The sequence below is a fragment of the Physella acuta genome, unplaced genomic scaffold (assembly GCF_028476545.2).
Source record: "Physella acuta isolate Inbredline_101_S28 unplaced genomic scaffold, ASM2847654v3 ptg000200l, whole genome shotgun sequence".
NCBI lineage: Eukaryota > Metazoa > Mollusca > Gastropoda > Physidae > Physella > Physella acuta.
In genome coordinates, this window is record NW_026731719.1 from 381758 (window position 1) to 400041 (window position 18284).

The window sequence follows — 18284 nt, forward strand, 5'->3', positions numbered from 1 at the left end:
ATTAGAGAGTAACATTAGAACATGGCCGATCTGTTGTAACATTAGAACTAGGCAGATCTGTTGTAACATTAGAACATGGCCGATCTGTTGTAACATTAGAACTAGGCAGATCTGTTGTAACATTAGAACATGGCCGATCTGTTGTAACATTAGAACTAGGCAGATCTGTTGTAACATTAGAACATGGCCGATCTGTTGTAACATTAGAACTAGGCAGATCTGTTGTAACATTAGATTATGGCCGATCTGTTGTAACATTAGAACATGGCCGATCTGTTGTAACATTAGAGTGTAACATTAGAACATGGCCGATCTGTTGTAACATTAGAACATGGCCGATCTGTTGTAACATTAGAACATGGCCGATCTGTTGTAACATTAGAGAGTAACATCAGAACATGGCCGATCTGTTGTAACATTAGAACATGGCCGATCTGTTGTAACATTAGAACATGGCCGATCTTTTGTAACATTAGAACATGGCCGATCTGTTGTAACATTAGAACATGGCCGATCTGTTGTAACATTAGAACATGGCCGATCTTTTGTAACATTAGAACATGGCCGATCTGTTGTAACATTAGAGTGTAACATTAGAACATGGCCGATCTGTTGTAACATTAGAACATGGCAGATCTGTTGTAACATTAGAACATGGCCGATCTGTTGTAACATTAGAGAGTAACATCAGAACATGGCCGATCTGTTGTAACATTAGAACATGGCCGATCTGTTGTAACATTAGAACATGGCCGATCTTTTGTAACATTAGAACATGGCCGATCTGTTGTAACATTAGAACATGGCCGATCTGTTGTAACATTAGAACATGGCCGATCTTTTGTAACATTAGAACATGGCCGATCTGTTGTAACATTAGAGTGTAACATTAGAACATGGCCGATCTGTTGTAACATTAGAACATGGCAGATCTGTTGTAACATTAGAACATGGCCGATCTGTTGTAACATTAGAACATGGCCGATTTTTTGTAATATTAGAACTGGTGTTGTAACATTAGAGCGTAACTTTAGAACATGGCCGAAATGTTGTAACATTAGAGTGTAACTTTAGAACATGGCCGATCTGTTGTAACATTAGAGAGTAACATTAGAACATGGCCAATCTGTTGTAACTTTAGAACTAGGCCGATCTGTTGTAACATTAGAACATGGCCGATCTGTTGTAACTTTAGAACTAGGCCGATCTGTTGTAACATTAGAACATGGCCGATCTGTTGTAACATTAGAACATGGCCGATCTGTTGTAACATTAGAACATGGCCTATCTGTTGTAACATTAGAACATGGCCGATCTGTTGTAACATTAGAACATGGCCGATCTGTTGTAACATTAGAACATGGCCGATCTGTTGTAACATTAGAACATGGCAGATATGTTGTAACATTAGAGTGTAACATTAGAACATGGCCGATCTGTTGTAACATTAGAGAGTAACATTAGAACATGGCCGATCTATTGTAACTTTAGAACTAGGCAGATCTGTTGTAACATTAGAACATGGCCGATCTGTTGTAACATTAGAACATGGCAGATCTGTTGTAACATTAGAGAGTAACATTAGAACATGGTCGATCTGTTGTAACTTTAGAACTAGGCAGATCTGTTGTAACATTAGAACATGGCCGATCTGTTGTATTATTAGAACTAGGCAGATCTGTTGTAACATTAGAGAGTAACATTAGAACATGGCCGATCTGTTGTAACTTTAGAACTAGGCAGATCTGTTGTAACATTACAACATGGCCGATCTGTTGTAACATTAGAACTAGGCAGATCTGTTGTAACATTAGAACATGGCCGATCTGTTGTAACATTAGAGAGTAACATCAGAACATGGCCGATCTGTTCTAACATTAGAACATGGCCGATCTGCTGTAACATTAGAACAATGCCGATCTGTTGTAACATTAGAACATGGCCGATCTGTTGTAACATTAGAACATGGCCGATCTGTTGTAACATTAGAGTGTAACATTAGAACATGGCCGAAATGTTGTAACATTAGAACATGGCCGATCTGTTGTAACTTTAGAACTAGGCAGATCTGTTGTAACTTTAGAACTAGGCAGATCTGTTGTAACATTAGAACATGGCAGATCTGTTGTAACACTATAACATGGCCGAAATGTTGTAACATTAGAGTGTAATTTTAGAACATGGCCGATCTGTTGTAACTTTAGAACATGGCCGATCTGTTGTAACTTTAGAACTAGGCAGATCTGTTGTAACATTAGAACATGGCCGATCTGTTGTAACATTAGAACATGGCCGATCTGTTGTAACATTAGAACATGGCCGATCTGTTGTAACATTAGAACATGGCAGATATGTTGTAACATTAGAGTGTAACATTAGAACATGGCCGATCTGTTGTAACATTAGAGAGTAACATTAGAACATGGCCGATCTATTGTAACTTTAGAACTAGGCAGATCTGTTGTAACATTAGAACATGGCCGATCTGTTGTAACATTAGAACATGGCAGATCTGTTGAAACATTAGAGAGTAACATTAGAACATGGCCGATCTGTTGTAACTTTAGAACTAGGCAGATCTGTTGTAACTTTAGAACTAGGCAGATCTGTTGTAACATTAGAACATGGCAGATCTGTTGTAACACTAGAACATGGCCGAAATGTTGTAACATTAGAGTGTAACTTTAGAACATGGCCGATCTGTTGTAACTTTAGAACATGGCCGATCTGTTGTAACTTTAGAACTAGGCAGATCTGTTGTAACATTAGAACATGGCAGATCTGTTGTAACACTAGAACATGGCCGAAATGTTGTAACATTAGAGTGTAACTTTAGAACATGGCCGATCTGTTGTAACTTTAGAACATGGCCGATCTGTTGTAACTTTAGAACTAGGCAGATCTGTTGTAACATTAGAACATGGCAGATCTGTTGTAACACTAGAACATGGCCGAAATGTTGTAACATTAGAGTGTAACTTTAGAACATGGCCGATCTGTTGTAACTTTAGAACATGGCCGATCTGTTGTAACATTAGAACATGGCCTATCTGTTGTAACATTAGAACATGGCCGATCTGTTGTAACATTAGAACATGGCCGATCTGTTGTAACATTAGAACATGGCCGATCTGTTGTAACATTAGAACATGGCAGATATGTTGTAACATTAGAGTGTAACATTAGAACATGGCCGATCTGTTGTAACATTAGAGAGTAACATTAGAACATGGCCGATCTATTGTAACTTTAGAACTAGGCAGATCTGTTGTAACATTAGAACATGGCCGATCTGTTGTAACATTAGAACATGGCAGATCTGTTGTAACATTAGAGAGTAACATTAGAACATGGTCGATCTGTTGTAACTTTAGAACTAGGCAGATCTGTTGTAACATTAGAACATGGCCGATCTGTTGTAACATTAGAACTAGGCAGATCTGTTGTAACATTAGAGAGTAACATTAGAACATGGCCGATCTGTTGTAACTTTAGAACTAGGCAGATCTGTTGTAACATTACAACATGGCCGATCTGTTTTAACATTAGAACTAGGCAGATCTGTTGTAACATTAGAACATGGCCGATCTGTTGTAACATTAGAGAGTAACATCAGAACATGGCCGATCTGTTCTAACATTAGAACATGGCCGATCTGCTGTAACATTAGAACAATGCCGATCTGTTGTAACATTAGAACATGGCCGATCTGTTGTAACATTAGAACATGGCCGATCTGTTGTAACATTAGAGTGTAACATTAGAACATGGCCGAAATGTTGTAACATTAGAACATGGCCGATCTGTTGTAACTTTAGAACTAGGCAGATCTGTTGTAACTTTAGAACTAGGCAGATCTGTTGTAACATTAGAACATGGCAGATCTGTTGTAACACTAGAACATGGCCGAAATGTTGTAACATTAGAGTGTAACTTTAGAACATGGCCGATCTGTTGTAACTTTAGAACATGGCCGATCTGTTGTAACTTTAGAACTAGGCAGATCTGTTGTAACATTAGAACATGGCCGATCTGTTGTAACATTAGAACATGGCCGATCTGTTGTAACATTAGAACATGGCCGATCTGTTGTAACATTAGAACATGGCAGATATGTTGTAACATTAGAGTGTAACATTAGAACATGGCCGATCTGTTGTAACATTAGAGAGTAACATTAGAACATGGCCGATCTATTGTAACTTTAGAACTAGGCAGATCTGTTGTAACATTAGAACATGGCCGATCTGTTGTAACATTAGAACATGGCAGATCTGTTGTAACATTAGAGAGTAACATTAGAACATGGCCGATCTGTTGTAACTTTAGAACTAGGCAGATCTGTTGTAACTTTAGAACTAGGCAGATCTGTTGTAACATTAGAACATGGCAGATCTGTTGTAACACTAGAACATGGCCGAAATGTTGTAACATTAGAGTGTAACTTTAGAACATGGCCGATCTGTTGTAACTTTAGAACATGGCCGATCTGTTGTAACTTTAGAACTAGGCAGATCTGTTGTAACATTAGAACATGGCAGATCTGTTGTAACACTAGAACATGGCCGAAATGTTGTAACATTAGAGTGTAACTTTAGAACATGGCCGATCTGTTGTAACTTTAGAACATGGCCGATCTGTTGTAACTTTAGAACTAGGCAGATCTGTTGAAACTTTAGAACTAGGCAGATCTGTTGTAACATTAGAACATGGCAGATCTGTTGTAACACTAGAACATGGCCGAAATGTTGTAACATTAGAGTGTAACTTTAGAACATGGCCGATCTGTTGTAACTTTAGAACATGGCCGATCTGTTGTAACTTTAGAACTAGGCAGATCTGTTGTAACATTAGAACATGGCAGATCTGTTGTAACACTAGAACATGGCCGAAATGTTGTAACATTAGAGTGTAACTTTAGAACATGGCCGATCTGTTGTAACTTTAGAACATGGCCGATCTGTTGTAACTTTAGAACTAGGCAGATCTGTTGTAACTTTAGAACTAGGCAGATCTGTTGTAACATTAGAACATGGCAGATCTGTTGTAACACTAGAACATGGCCGAAATGTTGTAACATTAGAGTGTAACTTTAGAACATGGCCGATCTGTTGTAACTTTAGAACATGGCCGATCTGTTGTAACTTTAGAACTAGGCAGATCTGTTGTAACTTTAGAACTAGGCAGATCTGTTGTAACATTAGAACATGGCAGATCTGTTGTAACATTAGAGCAGAGGCGTAGCGACCCTTCCCGGCGCCCGGGGGACATACTTCCAATTTGGCGCCCCCTCGAGAGCAAATTTTCGATTTGCACCCCCCCCCCCCTCGAACTTTTCATTTGCACCCCCCTCAAACTTTCGATTTGCATACCCCCCTGATACTTTTCAAATGCACCCCCCCCCCCCCTCAAACTTTCAATTTGGCGCCCCCCCTAAGGTCGGCGCCCGGGGACAATTGTCCCCCCCCCCGCCCCCCCTCGCTACGCTACTGCATTAGAGTGTAACATTAGAACATGGCCGATCTGTTGTAACATTAGAGAGTAACTTTAGAACATGACCGATATGTTGTAACATTAGAACATGGCCGATATGTTGTAACATTAGAACATGGCCGATATGTTGTAACATTAGAGAGTAACATTAGAACATGGCCGATCTGTTAAAGCAGTGAAGCGAATGAAAAGTGAATGAGTTGTTATAGCAACCATTTTTCTACCATTAGCCTCCAGAATCCTAGTGGTGTATCCTGACTCATAAATGTATATCTAGAGTTCATTAGCAAAGTACCAGGACTAAGGTTACCTTAGTTTCTAGAGGTTCCCAAATGTAGTCGTAGATTGCATCAAACTCCATCTGATTAAACGGTCTGTTGAGTGGAGAAAACGGCTCTCTAATTAATCTTGTGCCAAAGATCAATACATTTAGTCAAATCATCAACCATTTGTCGCTATAAATAAATAGTCTCAAATCTTTAAAATACGTCTTTAAAGATCAAGAAATTATGTCAAAACATTTAAACAATAGGTTTTTAGGGGCACTTCCCACCTCCCCCCCACTTTTTCTTTCCAGTTACACCAGCCATTGCAACAAAAAAATTAATTGAAAGGTAAACATCCCCACCCACTTTTCATCTCCGCAATTAATTAATTATTAAACACCGCAAAATGTCCACCCAGCCCAACCAGCCATTAAAAATGTCAGCACCTGAAAGAGAACTCGACTGGGTTCCTTCTGTTTCTAATCTTAAGCAGGTCGCAACTTTTGACGCTAGGCAGAGGTCCACAGACATATTCTTCTATCACAGGGGGGTCAAGGTCACCACGGTTCATCATCACACGTGCATACCTGGCAGGTTGCTTACCTGGAGCAAGATTTATTTATGTACTCGCATATTATGGAAATGAATATTTAGATATTTGTATCCCTTGTATTACATCTATATTTTAAGACATAACGGTAACTGCCCAGGTGTCAGGGACTTAGAGGGGCTCTCTCGTGAGCCTCGGTTACACTACCGCATGGACGCGGCGCACGGACCCTGGCTGATTAAAACTAACTAAATTTTCCCCCGTACGAACCTTCTCTGGAGTATTCTCATCAACTCCTCAAAATTGTTATGGCAATAGGATGAACGGTGTCGAACCGCATTTCAACTTTTATTTTTACATACCTTACACAATCGCACCCTCCCGGGGCATATATCTATATCTATATCTATATCTATATCTATATCTATATCTTTATCTATATCTATATCTATATCTATATCTATATCTATATCTATATCTATATCTATATCTATATCTATATCTATATCTATATCTATATCTATATCTATATCTATATCTATATCTATATCTATATCTATATCTATATCTATATCTATATCTATATCTATATCTATATCTATATCTATATCTATATCTATATCTATATCTATATCTATATCTATATCTATATCTATATCTATATCTATATCTATATCTATATCTATATCTATATCTATATCTATATCTATATCTATATCTATATCTATATCTATATCTATATCTATATCTATATCTATATCTATATCTATATCTATATCTATATCTATATCTATATCTATATCTATATCTATATCTATATCTATATCTATATCTATATCTATATCTATATCTATATCTATATCTATATCTATATCTATATCTATATCTATATCTATATCTATATCTATATCTATATCTATATCTATATCTATATCTATATCTATATCTATATCTATATCTATATCTATATCTATATCTATATCTATATCTATATCTATATCTATATCTATATCTATATCTATATCTATATCTATATCTATATCTATATCTATATCTATATCTATATCTATATCTATATCTATATCTATATCTATATCTATATCTATATCTATATATCTATATCTATATCTATATCTATATCTATATCTATATCTATATCTATATCTATATCTATATCTATATCTATATCTATATCTATATCTATATCTATATCTATATCTATATCTATATCTATATCTATATCTATATCTATATCTATATCTATATCTATATCTATATCTATATCTATATCTATATCTATATCTATATCTATATCTATATCTATATCTATATCTATATCTATATCTATATCTATATCTATATCTATATCTATATCTATATCTATATCTATATCTATATCTATATCTATATCTATATCTATATCTATATCTATATCTATATCTATATCTATATCTATATCTATATCTATATCTATATCTATATCTATATCTATATCTATATCTATATCTATATCTATATCTATATCTATATCTATATCTATATCTATATCTATATCTATATCTATATCTATATCTATATCTATATCTATATCTATATCTATATCTATATCTATATCTATATCTATATCTATATCTATACCTATACCTATACCTATACCTATACCTATACCTATACCTATACCTATACCTATACCTATACCTATACCTATACCTATACCTATACCTATACCTATACCTATACCTATACCTATACCTATACCTATACCTATACCTATACCTATACCTATACCTATACCTATACCTATATCTATATCTATATCTATATCTATATCTATATCTATATCTATATCTATATCTATATCTATATCTATATCTATATCTATATCTATATCTATATCTATATCTATATCTATATCTATATCTATATCTATATCTATATCTATATCTATATCTATATCTATATCTATATCTATATCTATATCTATATCTATATCTATATCTATATCTATATCTATATCTATATCTATATCTATATCTATATCTATCTATCTATATATATATATATATATATATATATATATATATATATATATATATATATATGTTTGTAATTGCATTTCCTTTTATAAATCATTCGTATCCATTCAGAATCCTAAATTGTGTGTATTACTTAACACATTTCTAGAACGACACATGAAATTACCCATAGAATCCAGGAATTTGAGAACCTCTGATTTCTTAGGCAGGTACAGATCAGCCATGTAGATAAAGCTGGAGCTGACGGTGGCTGTGCTCGTGTTGGCGGCTCGGATATTAGGATCTTTCTCCAGGAACTTACGGAGCTGTAAACATATGGGTATCAATTGGGATATTAGGATCTTTCTCCAGGAACTTACGGAGCTGTAAACATATGGGTATCAATTGGGATATTAGGATCTTTCTCCAGGAACTTACGGAGCTGTAAACATATGGGTATCAATTGGGATATTAGGATCTTTCTCCAGGAACTTACGGAGCTGTAAACATATGGGTATCAATTGGGATATTAGGATCTTTCTCCAGGAACTTACGGAGCTGTAAACATATGGGTATCAATTGGGATATTAGGATCTTTCTCCAGGAACTTACGGAGCTGTAAACATATGGGTATCAATTGGGATATTAGGATCTTTCTCCAGGAACTTACGGAGCTGTAAACATATGGGTATCAATTGGGATATTAGGATCTTTCTCCAAGAACTTACGGAGCTGTAAACATATGGGTATCAATTGGGATATTAGGATCTTTCTCCAGGAACTTACGGAGCTGTAAACATATGGGTATTAATTTGGATATTAGGATCTTTCTCCAGGAACTTACGGAGCTGTAAACATATGGGTATCAATTGGGATATTAGGATCTTTCTCCAGGAACTTACGGAGCTGTAAACATATGGGTATCAATTGGGATATTAGGATCTTTCTCCAGGAACTTACGGAGCTGTAAACATATGGGTATCAATTGGGATATTAGGATCTTTCTCCAGGAACTTACGGAGCTGTAAACATATGGGTATCAATTGGGATATTAGGATCTTTCTCCAGGAACTTACGGAGCTGTAAACATATGGGTATCAATTGGGATATTAGGATCTTTCTCCAGGAACTTACGGAGCTGTAAACATATGGGTATCAATTGGGATATTAGGATCTTTCTCCAGGAACTTACGGAGCTGTAAACATATGGGTATCAATTGGGATATTAGGATCTTTCTCCAGGAACTTACGGAGCTGTAAACATATGGGTATCAATTGGGATATTAGGATCTTTCTCCAGGAACTTACGGAGCTGTAAACATATGGGTATCAATTGGGATATTAGGATCTTTCTCCAGGAACTTACGGAGCTGTAAACATATGGGTATCAATTGGGATATTAGGATCTTTCTCCAGGAACTTACGGAGCTGTAAACATATGGGTATCAATTGGGATATTAGGATCTTTCTCCAGGAACTTACGGAGCTGTAAACATATGGGTATCAATTGGGATATTAGGATCTTTTTCCAGGAACTTACGGAGCTGTAAACATATGGGTATCAATTGGGATATTAGGATCTTTCTCCAGGAACTTACGGAGCTGTAAACATATGGGTATCAATTGGGATATTAGGATCTTTCTCAAGGAACTTACGGAGCTGTAAACATATGGGTATTAATTGGGATATTAGGATCTTTTTCCAGAAACTTACGGAGCTGTAAACATATGGGTATCAATTGGGATATTAGGATCTTTCTCCAAGAACTTACGGAGCTGTAAACATATGGGTATCAATTGGGATATTAGGATCTTTCTCCAGGAACTTACGGAGCTGTAAACATATGGGTATCAATTGGGATATTAGGATCTTTCTCCAGGAACTTACGGAGCTGTAAACATATGGGTATCAATTGGGATATTAGGATCTTTCTCCAGGAACTTACGGAGCTGTAAACATATAGATATCAATTGGGATATTAGGATCTTTTTCCAGGAACTTACGGAGCTGTAAACATATGGGTATCAATTGGGATATTAGGATCTTTCTCCAGGAACTTACGGAGCTGTAAACATATGGGTATCAATTGGGATATTAGGATCTTTCTCCAGGAACTTACGGAGCTGTAAACATATGGGTATCAATTGGGATATTAGGATCTTTCTCCAGGAACTTACGGAGCTGTAAACATATGGGTATCAATTGGGATATTAGGATCTTTCTCCAGGAACTTACGGAGCTGTAAACATATGGGTATCAATTGGGATATTAGGATCTTTCTCCAGGAACTTACGGAGCTGTAAACATATGGGTATCAATTGGGATATTAGGATCTTTCTCCAGGAACTTACGGAGCTGTAAACATATGGGTATCAATTGGGATATTAGGATCTTTCTTCAGGAACTTACGGAGCTGTAAGCATATGGGTATCAATTGGGATATTAGGATCTTTCTCTAGGAAATTACGGAGCTGTAAACATATGGGTATCAATTGGGATATTAGGATCTTTCTCCAGGAACTTACGGAGCTGTAAACATATGGGTATCAATTGGGATATTAGGATCTTTCTCCAGGAACTTACGGAGCTGTAAACATATGGGTATCAATTGGGATATTAGGATCTTTCTCCAGGAACTTACGGAGCTGTAAACATATGGGTATCAATTGGGATATTAGGATCTTTCTCCAGGAATTTACGGAGCTGTAAAAAATAAGGTTGAAAGTCACAAGGACTGGGATTTGTAACGTTCCGGGTTTCTTACCTCAGTCATCTCAGCTTTGGTCAAGTCATTGCTTACCTCAATCATCTCAGCTTTGGTCAAGTCATTGCTTACCTCAGTCATCTCAGCTTTGGTCAAGTCATTGCTTACCTCAGTCATCTCAGCTTTGGTCAAGTCATTGCTTACCTCAGTCATCTCAGCTTTGGTCAAGTCATTGCTTACCTCAGTCATCTCAGCTTTGGTCAAGTCATTGCTTACCTCAGTCATCTCAGCTTTGGTCAAGTCATTGCTTACTTGAGTCATCTAAGCTTTGGTCAAGTCATTGCTTACCTCAGTCATCTCAGCTTTGGTCAAGTCATTGCTTACCTCAGTCATCTCAGCTTTGGTCAAGTCATTGCTTACCTCAGTCATCTCAGCTTTGGTCAAGTCATTGCTTACCTCAGTCATCTCAGCTTTGGTCAAGTCATTGCTTACCTCAGTCATCTCAGCTTTGGTCAAGTCATTGCTTACCTCAGTCATCTCAGCTTTGGTCAAGCCATTGCTTACCTCAGTCATCTCAGCTTTGGTCAAGTCATTGCTTACCTCAGTCATCTCAGCTTTGGTCAAGTCATGAAACGGGCCAGGCTTTTGCGGCTCTTGCAGGTCGATGATGTTTCCATTTGTGTTGGCGCCTCCACATTCTGATGGTGTCTTTGGACAGCCACTGGCGGCCTGGGTCACAGAGCAACCAATCAGGGCTAGGAACACACACCACGTCGACACCATTTTGACAGTTCTGAAGATAAAACAATGGAACGATTAGTGGAAATAAATCAGTGAAAAAGCGTCGAGCTCATATATTTCTAAACCTTGAATTACTGCGTGTGTAGCCTTACAGAGAAACTCACCAGGTAGGGTATAGCATTCATTGGGCACGTAGTTGGTATTTATAATGTTTGTCAAAATCTGATAAGTTTAGTCATTAGTTTGGCAATCATCACCGCAGTTAAGATTTTAGTGATTTAAACAACCCAAAGCTGTTATTATGTAAAACATGTGGTCATTTGCATTTAAAATGATATTTCTTGTTTTAGTCAAGATTGGTTTATTCTTTTACAGAGACACTAAAACACATGAGCAAAGACAGCCACACACATACACAGACACTCACAGATATATATAGACACCATATATATATATATATATATATATATATATATATATATATATATATATATATATATATATATATATATATATATATATATATATATATATATAAAGGCACTCACTACTACCAGACATAAATACACACACACACACACATATTTACAAACTCACACACTTAGACACATAGCCATTACTTGGCATATATATTATAATTATTATTCCTTAAAGGATCCAACATTTTGTAAAAAAAACTGTTTGTTTATAAAGTATAGTTGTGTACCATATGTTTTCATATTAACGTTGATAGTCTTCATGTTTACAATTGAACCTAAGGCTGGGCAGATGAAGATGAGTTCACCTGTCTCTTTCACACTAACCTATGAACGTATAGTTAGTGTAGCTCTTTCACATCAACCTATAAACGTATAGTTAGTGTAGCACTATCACACTAACCTATGAACGTATAGTTAGTGTAGCACTATCATACTAACCTATGAAAGTATAGTTAGTGTAGCACTATCACACTAACCTATGAACGTATAGTTAGTGGAGCACTATCATACTAACCTATGAAAGTATAGTTAGTGTAGCACTATCACACTAACCTATGAACGTATAGTTAGTGTAGCACTATCACACCAACCTACGAACCTATATTTAACGTAGCACCTGCCATCTTTAATTTCCCTAACACGATTCAGGCACCCAGCGCTAATACAGTGAACTGAAATTAACATATTCGGTTTAGTATTCGCGCTATACCGTCTCAAATAATTATTGTAGAAGATAAAAACACAATCAATCGTTGAATCGTTAATCGTAGAAGATGAAAACACAATCAATCGTTGAATAGTTAATCGCAGAAGATAAAAACACAATCAATCGTTAAATCGTTAATCGTAGAAGATGAAAACACAATCAATCGTTGAATCGTTAATCATAGAAGATAAAAACACAATCAATCGTTAAATCGTTAATCGTAGAAGATGAAAACACAATCAATCGTTAAATCGTTAATCGTAGAAGATGAAAACACAATCAATCATTGAATCGTTAATCGTAGAAGATAAAAACACAATCAATCGTTAAATCGTTAATCGTAGAAGATGAAAACACAATCAATCGTTGAATCGTTAATCGTAGAAGATAAAAACACAATCAATCGTTAAATCGTTAATCGTAGAAGATGAAAGCATGAAATAAATAAGATGCATGTTGACATTCTTGTTACAGGAGACATATTTGTTGACATCAATTTCATGTCGTCAATGTGTTATAATCAATGTGATATTTAATTAATGCAAGTAAATTCGGTACTAATTGTCTAACTTATATGGGTATTTGATTTATGCTTGATGTTCCTAAGCAACGTCCAAAAGCTCAATTCAATTATTACATAGTTTTTTTTAAAACCCCATGGCAAATGCTCTACAATCCCAAGGTATATATTGTAACATCCAAGGTATATATTGTAACATCCAAGGTATATATTGTAACATCCAAGGTATATATTGTAACATCCAAGGTATATATTGTAACATCCAAGGTATATATTGTAACATCCAAGGTATATATTGTAACATCCAAGGTATATATTGTAACATCCAAGGTATATGTTGTAACATCCAAGGTATATATTGTAACATCCAAGGTATATGTTGTAACATCCAAGGTATATATTGTAACATCCAAGGTATATATTGTAACATCCAAGGTATATATTGTAACATCCAAGGTATATATTGTAACATCCAAGGTATATGTTGTAAAATCCATGGTACATGTTGTAACGTCGCAAAGGTATATGTTGTAACGTCGCAAGGTATATGTTGTAATAAGCAAAGTATTTGTCCCCCCCCCCCCCCCGAAAAAAACATCCCGGACAATATACCCCGACAAAACGACTTAGTCAAGATAATTGCAAGAAATGTTTGCCGTTTAAATTTGTCATATTGAACTAAACACATAAATTAAAATTACTAATACAGTATGCGAAGATTAAAGAATGTTTCGATAGACAGCGTAGTGTGTTTGACAAACATGAGACAATCCTACCACGTCAGGTGGACGAAACTAGATCAAATGGAATGAAATAACAAACAAGACACACCTTTGTATCAAGGTGGCCGCTCGCTTTGATTGCAGAGACATGCCTTAAAGGAAAGACCCCCCTACATGGACATTACAAATGCTTATTTAAACGACAGCGGTCATCGTGGAGCTTAAGATCTCTTAATGTGCATGCAAACAAAGAGTATTTGTGGTGATTACTAAGCTATGGCCTCTTTGTTACCTCGCAGAAACGTTTTAGGACATTCGTTTCTGGTGGATTTCTGTTTGTAAAAGCCATAAGTAGAGCAGCAGGCAAAGAAATTTGGAAATGTGAAGTTAGAACATGTCGAGCAAGAGTTCACACAATACATGATCACATAATATTGGAGAGGTGTTATCATAAAAAAAAAAACGTAAACGTAATGTTTGTATTGATAAGGCAATAAAAGCAATAGTTGTACGTTACAAACCTTAATACCCATTCACATGCGTGTTTCTAACATTAATGGTGTTTAGCTACCTTTACTTTATTTGTTTTATACATTATCATTTATTATAACTTTCAGGCTAAGGAGTAATTTTGTTTTAATTTATACTTTTTCAAATCAAATACTATTACAACATTAACTTTAACGAATCTTTTGATGCTTTGTTAAGTTTAACAAATTCATTTTATTCACAATTATTATGCGTAAAAAAAAATTTAAAAAAAAAAACCATATTTACAGTCCTGAGATCATTTGTCCTGTCACCATATATATATACGCATTCGCCCCCTCCATTTTTCTCCAGGCTTGCGCAACAGACCATATCGCTACCACCCTCACCTAACTGATGAGGTGTGGTTCAAGCCGAATGTTTACAATCGTAGAGCCGGGTCGAATTAGCGAATGATATTAGGGGCAGATAATTTAGTTTTTAAACGATTTGAAACTGAGGGGAGGTAACAAGTTCTGCTTGATCTTTTCATTGTCGTCTGTAAACTGTCGTCATTGACGGCTGCTTTTACGGGACCGGGTGCGGGGGGTGGGGGGAGGGGGGGGGGGAGGGGGGGGCGAGAAAGCCTGGGTGAGGATAATCGTCCTTCACGAGCTACTGATTGTTTTAAAGCAAAATATTTCCAGTCGCAGCATTGGTAGTGTCGAATTGACAAATTATGTTTTACTGAAAAGTAGAAAATAAAACAACTAAACAGCGGCGCATGCTACGCCGCGGGTCGGCTTGTACTAGATAAAATAATATAAAAAATAAGGCCTGCCGAACAAGAAATTCATACGTTGTACTATGTTAGCTAACTCTAAAGAGTATTGATGAACGGGGGCCACTGGCAGTGTCATATTCAATGAGGACGGGAGCCTATTGGTCCATTGGTCGCTGCCTTTTGACGGGCTCGATTTGACGTGCTCCAATGTAGGGGTCGTATTTGACGGGGCTCCAATGTAGGGGTCGTATTTGACGGGGCTCAAATGTAGGGGTCGTATTTAACGGGGCTCCAATGTAGGGGTCGTATTTGACGGGGCTCAAATGTAGGGGTCGTATTTGACGGGGCTCAAATGTAGGGGTCGTATTTGACGGGGCTCCAATGTAGGGGTCGTATTTGACGGGGCTCAAATGTAGGGGTCGTATTTTGTCAAAGGCCGTTTCGACGTCGCACGCGTTCTAACAGTTGGTTATAAAAATGAGCCCACATCATTTGCTTACCCCAAGTCCCTACGTTCTCTAGCTAGCTGATCTTTTTGTAAAACCATTTCTGTAATATGTCATTCAGTACTATGTTTTTCTAAACCAACTTCTGTAATATGTTTTTGTAAAGCGTTTGTGAAAAGTTTTTTCTAATGCAAGGCCCTCATCCCGCATGTTAGTTGACTGCGGCCTGTTACAAAGTGATTCCAATCTTCCCGCCACCATAAATATTCCAACTCGCTTGTAAATTATATTCTCTGTTGAGGTCGTTTTAACGCGGGTGTTCGATGCTGTATTTCCCTACATCTAAAATGACGACTTTACACAAGTAAACACCACTTTAACACACAAGTAAACACCACTTTAACACACAAGTAAACACCACTTTAACACACAAGTAAACACATCTTTAACATACAAATAAACACCACTTTAACACACAAGTAAACACCACTTTAACACACAAGCAAACACAAAATGTGTTTATATATATATATATATATATATATATATATATATATATATATATATATATATATATATATATATATATAGGCCTTTATGAACATACTAGCCGTTGGTACCCGTTATAAGTGAATTATCGGTCTATATATTTTAATGGTATACATTTTTAGAAGGATATTTTATAAAACAGTTATTGGTCAAAACGCAATGTGCTTTACTGCAGGTTTAACGATATTAGTGACAATGCAAAGAAATAACTAAATTTCTAAAAGTCCGACACATTTAAATAACATAGGCTACTAATACCTATTAGAAAAAAGAAAACCAAATTATATACATAATTAGTCAACACAACACCATATTAAATGCATACATTGCTTAAAAGACTTAAATGGCTCCGTGAAAAACCCGGCTTTTCAATGGTATTTATATTGTTTTTTTAAGTAATTTGCATTAGTTTTGGCCGAGGAAATTGTATAAATTTCATGCATTACGTCTCGATAAGTAAATCTTAGATCTAAATCAAATTTTAATGAAATAGTTCATTTCTTCGTATTCTAAAATTGGAAGGTGACGCCATTGGTTTTGTGTACTTTCCGTACTTCAAACATATACCATGTGACATCATCGATTACGGCGTTCTTGTCCCAACTATAAACACTTTTCCGGTTGCATAATCAAAACTGTTTTTCTATATTCGAATAAGCCTTTATTTTTTATTTTCCTTCTTTAAATAAAATTTTGTTTGAACATTTAAAACATCTACCATATTTTTTTCAACAAAAGTCCGTATCGATTACTCCATATATCGCTGAAGATTCTGATGTGATATCCTGCGAAAATATTTTGTGGACAGAGAGAGAAGTGCGCACTTGGTCTTTTATATATTAGGATATATTTATATATATATATATATATATATATATATATATATATATATATATATATATATATATATATATATATATATATATATTTGTATATATATATATATATATATATATATATATATATATATATATATATATATATATATGTATATATATATATATTTATATATATATATATATATATATATATATATATATATATATATATATATATATAGTTACGACCATTTCTCTAATCCTTTCGAACTAGTCAGGGAATCGTAAACAAAAACAAGAAAATAAGACTAATGAACACCTTTCGATAATAGCTAAACTTTAATTCTCACAACAGAGGTACAACATTTAAGAATAATCACCACCTAGATACAATATATGAAAATCCTAACACCTACTCTAACCTACACTATCTACAACTACACGTCCTCCTTGTTGAGCTGCTCTGTCCTGACTGTCCTAACCCTCCATCGATGCCATCGTCCGTAATTACAATCTAATTGCAACACGTACACCGCTAATCGTCTTCGTCAAGAACTGTTTAGTCTGTGTCACTTCTATTGTCAACCATATCCCTTCAATCTATGCCCCCACAGTCGTAACAATAAATACATATATATATATATATATATATATATATATATATATATATATATATATATATATATATATATATATATATATATATTTAAAAACAAATTTGGGGATGTCCGTCTGTCAAACTGTGCCTCACACCTGTTAAATCGGGAACGTTTGAGTGATAATTTTCTTGCAAAAAAAGCGACATTTAACCTGAACCTAATCCTAACCCTAACCCTAATCCTAATCCTAATAGTCGCGTTTTAAGTAATTGAAATTTGACCGCGGCTTTATTAATCTTTACATGTTTTAAAGTGCATAAAGTAGATCGACCATTTGCAGCTGCTTCACAAACTTGCTCTTTGTTATCAGAAGTTTGTTATCAGAAGTTTGTTATCAGAACTTTGTTATCAGAACTTTGTTAT

At 35.5% G+C, this 18284-nt stretch overlaps 1 protein-coding gene across 1 annotated transcript in view; it reads right to left on the bottom strand.

Annotated features, from left to right (window-relative positions):
- Window positions 1–15996, bottom strand: part of LOC131937087 (putative amine oxidase [copper-containing]) — a 38583-nt gene extending 22587 nt beyond the window's left edge. The window contains exons 1-5 of the mRNA XM_059294279.1: window positions 15950–15996; window positions 11630–11822; window positions 8512–8650; window positions 6206–6362; window positions 5804–5900 (exon numbers count right to left, since the gene is read on the bottom strand). Coding sequence (XP_059150262.1) covers window positions 5804–5900; window positions 6206–6362; window positions 8512–8650; window positions 11630–11822; window positions 15950–15996 — 633 coding nt within the window. The remainder of the gene's footprint in view (window positions 1–5803; window positions 5901–6205; window positions 6363–8511; window positions 8651–11629; window positions 11823–15949) is intronic.
- Window positions 15997–18284: the final 2288 nt, after the last annotated feature.